The sequence below is a fragment of the Condylura cristata genome, unplaced genomic scaffold, assembly GCF_000260355.1.
Source record: "Condylura cristata isolate star-nosed mole 26May11 unplaced genomic scaffold, ConCri1.0 scaffold00002, whole genome shotgun sequence".
NCBI classification, from domain to species: domain Eukaryota; kingdom Metazoa; phylum Chordata; class Mammalia; order Eulipotyphla; family Talpidae; genus Condylura; species Condylura cristata.
This window is the reverse complement of record NW_004567103.1, coordinates 47518353-47533029: the sequence shown is the minus strand read 5'-3', so window position 1 is coordinate 47533029 and position 14677 is coordinate 47518353. Positions and strand designations below refer to the sequence as shown.

The following is a 14677-nucleotide window of genomic DNA, read 5'->3' as shown; positions in this document are numbered from 1 at the left end:
AACATGGGTACTTATAATTTGGCAGGGCTTGTGGTGATGGAGAATTATAGAAGACCGAAGTTCAATGACATAAACATACATGCATGCATAATTAAGAAAAATACCCACATCGTTTGAAGGCAGAGTGCACTTGGAGAGTGCGCTTTTGATGGGGAGAGGAAAGAATAGCATGAAAGACTCCACAGATGTACATATAAAGTTCTGTGCTTCAGTACACTGGAGAGGAATCACAGGCACTATCTTCTTCATTTCTATTGTACAAATAAAATTTTATTGCATCCTTTCCTATAGTAATAAAATCAATTAAAGATTAAAGATTCAGTAACTCTAGTAGATGAAACTTTGAGTTCTGAATCTTGAAATGGTATCATAAGTGTTACACAGGAGAAAGACTTTATAGAAATTATACAGCAACTTTTTATTTCATTTATGTAGTTTCCTGGAAACTATAAAGTAATGGCATATCTAGAGGTAGGGAAAATAAATACATCCAGATGGACAACTCTTGTTTTAAAAGCTGCTGATAAAACTCCTCATTTTTAAAATTATCTTGAAGTTATAATCATAGTTTCTCATAAGAATTTTGGTAGAGACACTTTCTAGAACTCTTTCTTTGTATTTTGAGATTTATTTTTGAGATTTATAATTAGTGGGTTACTTCAGAATGGCCATACTTCAGAATAGTTCATGCATGCCTGAACTGAAGAAAATGCCCAAATGTGACTGTGCAGTCCCTAGATCTTAGGGAGTGTTGACTAAATTGGCTAGGGTATGCTTTTTGATATGACTCTAAACAAAGTCATCAAACGTTGCTGCAAGGGACCAGATGGCAAATATTTGCAATGTGCAGGCCTTCTATTCTTTGCTGCAACTCTGCCACTGTAGCAATACATCAATAAAATGGCCAGAACAATAAAACTTTATTTACAAACAAATGGAGGTTCAGATTTAGCCTGGAAACAATAGTTTGCTTTTCTCTGCTCCAACAAAGAGTAACCTTACAGTTTGGTGAACTGTAAGGCTACTGAGACTTGAGAATGACTAGTAGAAATACTTAAATCACATCAGCACTCATTATGAAAACATTTTGATAATCACAATAGTAATGCCAAGTCTTTAACTATTTTTTCACATTTACTGTTTTTAGGTGAGGTTTCTATGTGTCAGTTATCCTTTCAAGAACCTAACTCTATATACATTTATTCCAGGGATAAGGAATAAATGGAGAGTGGGGGACCTAGTCTTTTAGAAGAAAAGTGTTGGATGAACTTGATTCTTGATTTATTATGAATGAGGTTTTATTAATGGGCTGTTCCATTTATAAAATATCCAATTTTAGATAAAGCATAATTGAATTATTCCTGCTAAGAGCTACTCCACTTTGTGATTAAATAAACATTTCCCAAATAAATCATACTTTTTCATACTTTCCCATCTATATTACCCTGGAGTACATAGGCTATACCTGAAAATGAATTCTGGTTACAGATTTAAGAACTTTCCTATTTAAAATATCTTTCTTTAAATGGCACATTCTACCAATTTTCTTTATAGTAGGCCAAAATCCCAAACCAGTTAAAAACACAATAATGGAATAAATTGTCAAAGATAGTAGATACCCAAGGGCTGACATTTACATTTATTATGTGAACTTTTTAAAAATTTACTTATGTTTACAGAACTGGGGTACAGGCCAGAGGTGCAGGGGTGGTAAAAGGATTCACAGAGACAGAGTGGGGTGCAGAACAGGCAGATCGACGAAGTACACTGCTGAGGGGAGCAGCAGGCGAGACAGGAGAGGTTCGCACACCATGTGGGTCACCAATCTAGCCATGGATCGAACTCAATGCTGCAGGGGCTGCAGCTAGTTTTCCAGTGCTGCCCTTTAGCCCATTGTGCCACCAGGGAGGGCCCTACATGAACATTTTTTGTCATGTGCTGGTGAGCGAAAGATATAATTTTCCTCAAGTTACCCGAGATGAGGCAGATCAGTATCGATTCACTTCTCTAAGTCACCTTGAATGGACTTTCATTTTAGCCGTTCTCTTAAGACCTAGGCCACTAGTGGTTAAGTCTTCTGTTTCTTTGCTTTTTAAGCAGTTTAAAAATGCCTGTTCATGCCATTGATCAGGACTTTAGTTAGCCATCACCAAAAGCTGAGAATCTATTAATTCTCCTGCTCCTTCTTTCATTGGGAAATGAATGTAACTGTTATTATTCCTGGCATATGTGAGTTTTGTCTTCTCCATCTGTGTGTTCCTGCTGGAGAGGAGAGGGAGTGCTCCCCTATGTTGCCAGGTTACACTGAACAGTCATGCTGCTCCACAACATTGTGAGTTGTGTCTCAGATTGCAAAGTCTCAAATGAAAAGATAGGAAGACTTTGTTATTGTTACTGTTCTTTTAAAAAGTTGTTACTCTATGAAAAGTAATACAAGCATCTATGTACCTTAAAGTTTTCAGTGAATTTGGTTTTTGATGAAGTGATGGATACATAGCAAAAAGTAAATAAATGGAAACCTTTACAAAAACTAATAAAAAGTAAAACAAATAGGAGAGATTTCTATTATTGCTCCAGTTCCTACAAAATCAAATGAACTTCAAAGTATGCTGCTGTCCTTTTGATACTAAAGAGTTTGCAAATCTGTTCAATGGATAACCTGTTCTTATTACCTGATTTCTAGTCATAGGCGCTACTTTAAGTGTTTATTGATCAGATTTGTTAACCTTGTTACTCAGTTAAATTCAAGAAAGTGTTTAGATGTCCTTTGCATTGAAAGAGTAGCCTTGCTTGCACTTCAGAAGCATCTCACCCTTCACCATTCTTACCCCCTTTGTGAGAAGGTTCACCTGTGTGTTTTTCTTCATTTGTTGTGAAGATTGTTCCCTCATGAAACTGCATAAAATTATTAATATTTTATCCAGCAAATGGAATTTAGATAATAAGTTTTTCATTGCTTGTAGTGTGTTTTTAATTGAATAAGTTAATTTTGCTTTCATAAAAATATGTCCATCAAATGAATTTCCAGTGTCTCCTGAAGAAAGAATATTATTTTGAAGATTCTGCATTCTCATCATTGCAAAGAGAGCCCCATCATATAGCATCTCAGACTTACAACATAATGAGAGATTGATGTGTTTGGCCTTAGGGGCTAATAGTTTAATATAGATATAACTCCCTGGAGAACTGAATTAAGGATGCCGATTCTCATTCTAACAGTGGGGAATGGAACCCAAGTAGTTGTATTTTACCTGCACCCAGGAGCTTCTGATATGGTGACTATACAGAATAGAGAAAGAGACTGTTCTAGTTTCTCTAAATGCCATTTAGAATGTAATAGGAGAGGGAAAAAACAGCTCCCTATTACTAGTTTCTGGCTTTAAAATAGCTGGCTCTTCCTTGAATTCTTCATTTCAGACTTAATATAATTGAGTTTGAATCAAGACCTCATCTGATTTTTTTTTCCATCTCCAATAATTAATATAAAGAGAAACCACTAGAATCAGATAACTGGGGGGGGGCGGGGGGAGTAAACACCATACAGAAACTATATAAGGCTCTTCAATATGTCCAGAAGTTCAGTGGTGGGATGACAAGGGATGGGATGGGATTAGAAGGAATCAGGCCAGTTTGGTTTGAATAGTGGGTTTGGGATCAGTCTTCAATTTAAGGGCCAACAAGAAACCATGATTTTCTACCTACCTGCCATTACTAAAAATGTTGGAAAGTATTCTTAACCATAAAGGCTAAGGTTTCTGCAGCCATATCTAGGTCTATAGACATACATTAGTTTCTCACTGCAGAGACAAACATGAGGATAGGCATTTCCCACCTTGCAATGATCGAGTTCAAATGGACAATTTGCTGAAAAACTTTGAGTAGACACAAGATTTATTGCCTACACAAAGAAATATGTCATGGTGAGGGATGTGAGTAACACATAAAATAATGATTGCATGACTTTTATTAAAGATATTTCTTTGTGTATAATGCTTTCTGAAGCAGGAATGTGAAAGACAAAATCCATTATTCATCCTTTTTTCATATTCACACAGATATGACTGTATAATGAAAATTAGTCTCCTGCCATAGGCATAACTCTCAGTCCCTTTATAATAAATGTTTTCTAGGCACAAGGGATTTATATGCAAAAAGTCATCTTCACAAAGCAAACTGAAGAACAATGCTCTTGTTTGTAGGGGAGACTTATTATATCACTAAGGGCTTTGTGTTGCTTATTGACATTTATATCAGGTAAAAATTAGGAAATATCATTTAAGGTGGACCTACTCCTCCATAAATGTTTTAATCAATTTATGTTTATTCAAAAATTAAATAGAGGAAAGATCTTGTTCTCTTTTAATGTGAATCAAGAGCAGTTATTCAGCTCTGAACAAGGGGCAATATACCAAATATTATTATGTTAAGTACTCATGTAGTTTGACTTTTAAAATTTGTGTACTAAGATGAATATAAACTCACTGAATTCTTGAAAATAATTACTGAATGTTTAATTAATTATGTTTAGGAAACAGCTAAGAATATAATTTCATAGGTTCTCTCCATTTAAATTGATCCATTGTCTTGAAGTAGCTATTGTCTGGTTGAACATGATATTCCAGGTGATGGAACCTAATAAATTTCTGTTAACAGCTGGGAGAGAAGAGCTTTTATCTTCCAGTGGGAAATATTATCAGAAGAATTTTTATGGTATGCCTTGGACAACTTTGTATTATCAACTTTTATGATCCAGAAAAGTCCTAGATACTAATAAAACATCCAAAAAAATCATAAGTTAAAAAATAAAACAAAACTATGTTGGATCTGTACGTATCTTTGCTTAAACTGTAAGAAGAATTTATCAATGAAGGGTAGAAAGTTCCCCTCCAGCAAAAGAGGAACTGTATTTCAAAGTAACAGAACTTCCGTATCACAACAAACCATGTCCAGATAATAAAGAGTTAAAAAAAATATTCCTTTCACATGGGCTAAGTAGTAGCTCTCTTGAAGTTCACCAAAGTGAGGATGACCAATCCAGAGCTATGTCTACAGAATCCATCAGAAAAACTAACATTTAGGTTTCTTTGTTTTAACATCCCAATGGACATATTCCTGGAAAGTATGCTAGACCGGGAGTGCAGATTTCAAGAAAACTATGTGATAACATAAAAGTTTGCTTCTTAATCCTCACCAGGTAATTTATCAAGCCTTTGCTGCCCCACACTTTCAGACTGGAGGCATTACATTGCTCTCTTCCTCTGCCCTTAATCTTTTGCTCCCCACCTGCCCTTAGGATGTCACACTCAGGTTAAAATCACAACTCTTCTTTGTTTAAAATCCTGTAGTATTTTCGCCCATAGTTTCAAATCCTGTAATAGTTTCCCCATAGTTTCTTTGTTTGAAATCCTGTAGTAATTTCTCCCACAGTGCAAATCACTCTTTATGATCTGGTCTCAGTCCTGGTGTTCATTACACTCTCCAATTGCAGGACACCCATGTGTCTCCCCCACTTTCTGGTGAATCCTAGAGGATAGGAATTACTTCTTACTCATTTTTTTGTATCCCCAGTTTTGGCCATGGGGAGCCGCAGTAAGTATAGATTTGGGACTGAGTTGATGGAAATAGGATGACTGCTACTAAGTCCTGACATGTGTTTTCCTTCCCCCAGGATTTTGGCGTTATGTTCCTGCATCACATTGTATCTATTTTCTTGATCACCTTTTCATATGTCAACAATATGGCCCGAGTGGGGACCCTAGTCCTTTGTCTTCATGATTCAGCTGATGCCTTTCTAGAGGTAAGAGTTTTCCTTCATCTTTTTTTTTTTTTTTTTAAGATTTATTTATTTGTACATACAGAACTGGGGTACAGGCCAGAGGCTCAGGGGCGGTGAGAGGCTTCACCAGAGACAGAGTGGGGAGCAGAACAGGCAGATCGACGAAGTACACTGCTGGGAGCAGCGGGCGGGTCAGGAAAGGTCTGCCACGCCATGTGGTCTCCTCTGGGGCAGACGGGAATCGAACTCATGCGGAAGTGGCTTTAGCTTCTCAGTGCAGTGCTTTAACCCGCTGCGCCACCAGGGAGGGCCCGAGTTTTCCTTCATCTTTAAGAGTATAGAATTAAAAAATCCCAAAGATCCCTAGTTTTGTTAGAGCTAGCTGGTGCTGGGAGCAGATGGTATATGACTGCTTCAAAAGAGTTTTTCTTTGTAGGTTAAATTGGTGAAAGTGAGACTTAATGGGAGTTGTACATCCTGATGAATTTAGTCAGTAGTTATAGTTTTTGTTGACAGTATAGACTTTATCTGAGTATTTTTACAGTGAAAAGTGTATATGAATTGTGAATCACATGTAATAACCATTTTTATATGCATATATATATATATATAATGAGAAAATTTTGGTTCTCTTTGATCAACCTTTCAAACTGTTGTTATTTAAAACAATTTAAAAGGAAAAAAGCAAAAGAAAAATGATTCTAGCCTATTTCAAAAGATAAAATTCCAAGGGAAATTTTGACATGGTATTAAGTTTATTAATAAACTCCTTCATAAAAACACTTTATAATTAAATTAAAATTCACTTTCTAGTAAGAAATTTATATAATTGCTCAAAATTAACTTGGCAGTAGTACAATTCATTATAGATACAGGATTTAGAATGTTCATACTGATTTTTGTATTATGTTTGGCCCAGTTTCATTCCTTTGAGGCATTAGTATCTCTGAAGATAGACAAAAGATACTTTTAAATAATAATCTGTTGTGGTAATATAAGCAGAATTTCCATGCTATAAAATTGAATGTATAAAGGCAATTAGTCAAGGTTTGAAGTATATTCAGCATTTTATTTTATTTATTTATTTTTTTAGAATTCCTAACACAGTGAACAACTGAGTTAGAATGCATGTTTTTCTCTCTTTTTTTTAAAGATTTATTTATTTGTGCATACAGAACTGGGGTACAGGCTAGAGGCTCAGGGGCGGTGAGAGGCTTCACCAGAGACAGAGTGGAGAGCAGAACAGGCAGACTGACGAAGTACACTGCTGAGGGGAGCAGCGGGCGGGCCAGGAGAGGTCTGCCGCGCCATGTGGTCACCTCCAGGGCAGGCGGGAATCGAACTCATGCGGAAGTGGCTTCAGATTCTCAGTGCTGTGCTTTAACCTGCTGCACCACCAGGGAGGGCTCAGCATTTTATTTTTAAAACTCTGATCCTGGGCCTCCCTGGTGGCGCAGGGGGTTAACAGAACTATGAAGCTAGCCACAGCCACTGAAGCACAAGGCCAATCCCCAGCCAAGCAGCTGACCCACATGCAGAGCTGATGTTTTCTGTTCTGCCCACTGCTCCCCTCAGCAGTGTACTTCATCTATCTGCCTGTTCTGCTCTGGTGAATCCTCTCACCCCCAGCCCCCATACATACACCATTGGCCTATACCCCATCTCTTATATACATAAATAAATAAAATAAATCTTTAAAAAATAAAAAAAACTCTGGTTCCTAAAATATTATGAAGTAGACATATAGTCCCAATGGGTATGTGTCAGATGCTAGCTGAGTCTTCTGTTGTTTTACTTTCTTACATTGTTGTATATTTTTGTACAATGGTGGTTTTCTCCACTTGTGTGTAAACCCCATACATTTCCCGTCACCACATTGCCTTTGAACCTTGTGCTCTTCCCTCCCCTATTTTTGACCCATCTCCCTCCTCCCTTGCTATTTGCCTCAGATAGTCCCTCAATTAATGGAAGGGAAATCCCCTGAAAATCTACTAACATTCTGTTGAACCCTGAGTTTACTTAAAAGTAGACTTATGCAGCTACCTACAGCTTTGAAACCTATTCGAGACAATCTGCCAACTTTGATATTTATGGAAGGGTGTGCGTGGCACTTTGCATATCCATGACTCAAAAGCTATTAGTGAATTGTTGTCTATAACTGTTATCCAGAAAAGAAAAATAATCTAGAAATTCTAATCATGTAGATTCAAAGCAAATTTTCATCATATAGATTTTCTTTGACATTATAAAACAATGATTGAGAGTACTGAAATGAGGAGGAAGGAGTACTGTCAACTCTTTTAAAGTAAGATCTACAGCCAAGGCACTTCAGAAACATTGATTTTAATGCATAGTGAATAAGATATAAAAGAATAATTACATGATTTACCTAGCCAGAAGGAGCCAGAGGTGATTTTTTTCTCTTTTGTAATAGATTTTGTGATGTTACACCCAAAGTATTCATGAAGGTAGCAGTCAGAATCCTACCTTCCACTCATTTAATAGATATTTCCCCTCAGGAATTCATTTTTCCCATAGCTTTGTATTTTACATAAAGCTCTAAAATTATAGCTTCTATGGATAATGTCAACAGCCCTTTCAAGTTTGACTCAGCCAGTTTAACTTTCCAAGAAGTAGAAAATAACGTTATGAATTCAGAAGATGTGTCCAAATTACAACCCTATATGTGGGTGTGGTGAATTCTATGTGGAAATATAAAAAGAGATGATCTAGCAAAATTATGTTTTTAATACCTCTGTTCTACCTTGGAATCATCTGTAAAAACATAGATCATAAAGAAATAAATGTGATGTCTTCTCTAAACTAAGTTATGACATAAAAAGTGGTTATTTAAATCACTATCATAAATTATTAGGATACTTCTGGTTGATGGCTTTGAACATTAGTTCAAAGCATCTAGAAAATGACCCATTAATGTAACTTCAAAAATTATAACTAAATGGACTCTTTGAAGTGACATAATCTTGGTGCATTCTTCATTTCTAAATTTATGAAAATAACCCAAGTAATTTTCTGAGTACTTCTTATGCCTGTTTATTTAAAACTTGTAAGTCTAACTAAAAAAGAGAAAAAAAAATGCAGAAAGGCCCCCTATAGTCTATGTAATGTTTGTGGCCTTAGTGTTTGGGATTCATAAAAGGTATAAAGGATTATCCAGCACTTTGTGTTTTGACATATTATGTCAGATTCCTGTATTGGAGTCTTTGGCTGGCTAATATCATCTATAATGTAAGAATTTCTTATTTTTCTGTTTTCCTGAAATCAACCATATAATTGAAATTTTCAGGTTGTTGAATATTTTATTAAATCTGTGTCAGTCAGTTCTTCTACTTGTGGCTCATGCTGCATTTCACTCTACTCATGGGTAATTTGTAAACACGGATGCATGATGCATGACGTTGCAAAGTAGCTGGCAATTTTATGCATCTGTTAAGTTACATCGTATAGGATACTCATGCATATTGAAAGGAGCTTTTAATTTAAGGGTTTAACTAAATTAACATGTCACATTCCTTCTTTCATAGGCTGCCAAAATGGCAAATTACGCTAAGTTTCAGAAAATGTGTGATCTCCTGTTTGTTATGTTTGCCATGGTTTTTATCACCACACGCCTGGGTATATTTCCTCTCTGGTGAGTATGCTATCGAGGCACCCCTGCCAGGTAGGCTTTATTAACAATCTTCCTTTTGAACTTCACATTAAAATCTTAGACCTTTAAAGGCAGCAGGAAGGAGAAGAAACAGTTTGATTTCTTCCTCCAGAAGTGAGTTGCTCTCTGTTATTTTACAAGGCTATTAGAGAAAGGATGGGTGGATTATGTAGAGTCTGAAGTTGTGTTAGGCTCCATTAATATATGACTCAAGAATCTTAACCATGGGGTTTGAGTTAAGAAAAAAATAGTGTGTTGCAACCAGTTATATCAGCAAACCTCATATACCCGGATCCTCAACGGGCTGCCCCTAGACTGGCATCAGTGGCAGCATCACCTGGGATTTTATCAGAAATCCAACTTAAAGGGCCCTGCCCAGACATGCTGTATTACATGGTCTGGAGATGGGCCCACAAGCTCTGTTTTGATAAGACTTTCTGGTAATTTTGTTGCATGTTAACATTTAAGAACCAGTTTTCCCATATAATTTTCCTTATTAGTTGGATTTACAGCTTACACAGATAAATGGGATAATTCAAAACCAATCCCTACAATTCTCTGTGGCCCCTTAATGACATTTCTTCAGTTGAGCTAAGCAAAAGATATGATAGATGTTGATGGGATTTGAAATTCTTTCTATAGGAAACTGATCCACTGTTATTAATTTTTTTCTGGAGGACTTTACTTAAACTAAGAAAAAGAAACCAAATCCTCTATTTCACTTATGATGTATGATTGTTAGCATCTTGAGAAATTGGTTGGAATGGGGGAATTAAAGCAGTAGAAATGGTAAAAGCTGAAAAATAAAGCAATCTAATAGTACCTAATTTTTCAGCCCCAAATGAAAAATCAGACTAATAAAGTTGATAGTTTTTAGTGTGTAACATCTATCACCCAGGTTCTGAAACAAATTAACCTATACAACAGACCTCCATACATATACACAACTTCTCTTGAAGCTCAAAGCCCTTTCGGATGCTTACAATGAAAATTCATTTCCAAGCAGCAACTCTGTGTGTTGGTAACACACATTTATAAAACCTCATTATAGTTTATATGATTGTAGGTAGGAGACAGTGAAGTAATTTTGAATATAATGTGTCTGTAAATTATTGCAGAAATTGGAGTTCTTTCAAGATGATTATCAGAACCTAGTAGTAAGAATTTAAATAGAAGAGATTCAAGCAAAATCCAAGGAACATTTCACAGAAAGATAATAGAAGCTTTTCCTATTTAGGATTTCCGAGAACCTGGGCTTTAAAGAAATAAGCATCATTCTCAAGTTCTTTAATTTGCTTCATTTCATTTAAGGTTAGAATTAAAATATCCTCTCCTCTCTAGCTAATGTGTAAAAGCTCTTCAAGCTTACATAGCAAAGCGTTACCTGGAACATGGACCCCAGGATTAGAAATTACGTAGCGCTGTAGTAAGATAACTAATGGGAGAACCTTGGAATGATGAAATACCTAACTGCTTAGAAAAAATTCTTGTAACCAAATATAACAAAACAACAGCTAATATTTTCAGAGGTGGGAAGACTTTGGCTACAGTGCTCCTTATTGCAGCCCAGTTTAAACATATCATGGAGAGAAATATTTTATTATTTTGTAACACAAGAAATAATTTATATAACTCCTGCCATTGTAGTTTTTTTTTTTAAACCTGTTTCAATTGCTGCAGTATAATAGGTATTGATAGTGTATAGGTGACAATAACAAGTAATACTTTAAATATTTACCAATTACTGTGAAATTATTCAAAAATTCAATTTCAACTAGGGAATCTTAGAATTGGCAGAAATCCTACAAGTTATATCTCCAGAGTTCTCCTATACTCTCTTACCAGAATAGGAATTCTTTCAATTTCCCTAACCAGGAGTATGCTTTAGAAGTTGAGGAAGAAATGTTGGGCCCTTAAAATATCTAAAGGTTCTTAATCTGGTTTAGAACCCCATGAAACTTTATATAAATGTGTATATGTATTTTTCCCCACTATGGGAGAGGACCCATGGTTTTAAAGATTCTCAGAAAGATCTGTGACTCCCACCCCCTGTTCTGGACAACAGATTAAATGTCCTTTAACACTTCTGATTGAAAACTCTTAAGAACATGAAGAGTTTTAATAATTATCTATAGTTTGTCTCTTTTTCAGAGGCATTTTTAATCCCTTCAATTATTCCTTCTTGTTTTTCTCTTTTGTTTGTTTCTCAGAATTCTTCATGTCATGATGTTCCAAATGTGGACTAGCTGGTACAGAATATAAGAGAATGAAAAACAAGCTTTATTTAGAACTGCATTTTTTTCCCCTACATTTTCTATTGCAACCTGCTATTTGATAGGCTGTAGGGATTTTATAAACATCTGAGCTGCTCTCAGAGTAGAGCTCCTTTATCCTAAATTTAATTCATTTTTATGTTTTTGTTTGTTTCTTGTGATGACTTACATTTATACCTGATTATTTATACATACTTTATTCCTGTTAGATTCCACCATGCTATTTTTGGACATCCTAGCCTAATTCAGGTCTTCTGAACTATATCTAATATTACTCCTATCCCTCCCTCCACCTTTGTTTCTTGCAAATATGCCTTTCATGCTTCCCTTGAGTCGCTGAGTTAAAATGTTAACCCAGAGCACAGCCTAGGTACACAAGTGAAGAATTTCTCTAGGTTGAACTCAATTTATGGTTTTCCTACTTATTGCTGTCTTGAAACAGCTCTGTTATCATGCCTGCTACTCCTACATGGTTTTATTTTTTTTTAAAGGTGAAATAAAAGACTGTCAAAGGCATGGAAACAACCCAAATGCCCAAAAGTGGATGACTGGATTAAAAAGATGTGGTACATACACACAATGGAATATTACTCAGCAACTAAAAAAAAAAATAAGCACATCCCTTTTGCAGCAACATGGATGGAGCTGGAAAAGATCGTACTTAGTGAAATAAGTCAGAAAGAAAGAAAAGGAAAAATACCGGATGGTTTTACTCATAGCAGGAGTATAACAGACCAGGCAAGAAAATAACAAATAATAATGAATAGCTATATACCAGAGACATTTTATGGGGTGGAGTGGAGAATGGGATCAAAAAAAGTGGGGAGGAGGGAAATGCACTGGACTGTGGTGATGACACACAGGTGACTTGGTGATGGAAAGCCCACAGGGATTACAACTGAGATGGGAAAAGGCACAAAATGATGTAAAAATAAACTACTATATTATTAAAAAAAAAAAAAAAGACTGTCAAAGGGCTTATGGAAGTCAAGATTTACTTTGTTGTATAAGACACTTTCTGTGCAATATAGAGGCGGGGTAAAAAAAGAATGTGAGTTTGTTCAGTGTGACTTTTTAGGGGAGCATTGTTGGCTTCTATTCCTGTCTGTCTGAACATTCATGTGTGACAGTCACCTTCCCGGCCTGAACTTTCTAGTCTTTGCCTTTATCATTTTGTTTGACTTTTACCTTCCAAAGTACTACCATTTCAAAATGTACTTAATGTTTATGAGGCACTTACTATGTAACTAGTACTGAGAAGGGCGTTGAAATTCAATTACAGATAGAATCTCCATGGGACACTTGCAGTTGAATCCCTATAGGTCCCTTCACATTCCAGATTTATAACTTTCAGGGGCATCTAGAGATTATGAATTAAGTTTTGAACATTTATTGAAGGCAAATAAAATAAGTGGATAATCAATATTAAATAATATAGAGGAGTGTACTCAACCAAACAGGCCTCACATTCTTTTTCTTTACCCTGCCTCTATACTACAGAGAGAAGGTCTTAAACAAAGTAAATCTTGACTTCCATAAGTTCAGACAGTCTTTTATTTCGCCTTAAAAAAAAAAAACAAACATATAGAAATAGCAGTACTGAACTCTGTCAGTTAAATAAAGCAGTGTAGTACATATAGTATGGATGTGTGAAATAGTCACTGGTTACTGGAGGGAAAGTGTCAGAAGTAGACTGGGCTTCAGTACTAGCAAGAACTTCATAGACTTTTTTTCTCTTTAAAAGATTTGTACTTCAGCTGCAAGAAGAAATAAAATATTCCCTGTGCCCTCTACTTCTTTTACTTTGCAGCCATTTATTTCACAGTCATCAGTAATCGCTTCCAGGTTCCTCAGAACCATAGTAGCAGCCTCACCTAATCTGTCAGAATGCAGTTTGTGACCCCGGTCACACCCCACTCATTCTCTGTTGTGTGTTCAGTTTGCACTTCATAAAGACAGACAAAGCCTTTTCAGAGCCATGCACTGTCCCTCCAGCCTTTTCTTGGGCCATATCTTGTCCTTCTAGAGCAGTGCTTCCCAATAGAATGTAATGCAGATTTCAAAGTAATTTTTTAAAGACTTATTTATGCATACAGAACTGGGGTACAGGCCAGAGGTGCAGGGACAGTGAGAGGATGCACCAGACAGAGTGGGGAGCAGAACAGGCAGATCGATGAAATACACTGCTGAGGGGAGCAGCAGGTAACTCCAGTGGAACAAACATTTCATCACACTCCTCATTTACTACTTGTTATTGAGTGATTCTTTTCCACCTTTTGGAATCATACTGTTTTATCCCTGGCCTGCCCTGGGTTGATTTATCCATTCTGCCTGGAAACCTTCTATCTTATCTATAAATCAGGAGATGGAGAATCATTTTCATAGTCCTTTTCCCTTCACTCCAAGCTAGAGTGCTACCTACTGACCTGGTGATTATTTCTGCTCAGAGATTATTTGGGATGCCCCCAAGAGAGAGGTCACAGGACCAGACCTCTCCCCATGGTTCCTTTCCGGTGGCATCAATATCCCCTGCAGTGTGCCTGCACAGATCGCCTCTGTCAACACTGCCTCACTGCTCTCAGGACCTGACTTAATGTGGAAATGCAATTTTTATATCTTGCCTTTGGTCCCAATAAACAGCCAGTCTATTTTGAAGGGAGGATAATGAAATTAGCAACTTCCTGTGACTCCCCTCCCGCTATACTCAGTCCCCCAACAGAATCCTTTGCCTTGCCTTCATCGTTCCTAGTCCAGGATTGAGAGAGAGGAAGAATCTGATTCAAGAAGCGGTCTTACTGCAAATAATTTGACCATTGTGTGAATAATTTCAGTAGAAGAAAACCCTGTGCCTCTAAAGACAGACCCTTCCTATCCCAAGAGGAGAAATTGTTAGAAAGTCCACCTCAGGGTTGTCACCAATTTGCCTCCCAGTATATTTTGCCTTTTTTTTTTTTTTTT

At 36.5% G+C, this 14677-nt stretch overlaps 1 protein-coding gene across 1 annotated transcript in view; it reads left to right on the top strand.

Moving 5' to 3' along the window:
• The window catches only part of CERS6 (ceramide synthase 6), a 254533-nt gene that overhangs the window by 200531 nt on the left and 39325 nt on the right, over positions 1 to 14677 (top strand). Inside the window, exons 7-8 of the mRNA XM_004674575.2 lie at positions 5669 to 5797; positions 9322 to 9428. Coding sequence (XP_004674632.1) covers positions 5669 to 5797; positions 9322 to 9428 — 236 coding nt within the window. The remainder of the gene's footprint in view (positions 1 to 5668; positions 5798 to 9321; positions 9429 to 14677) is intronic.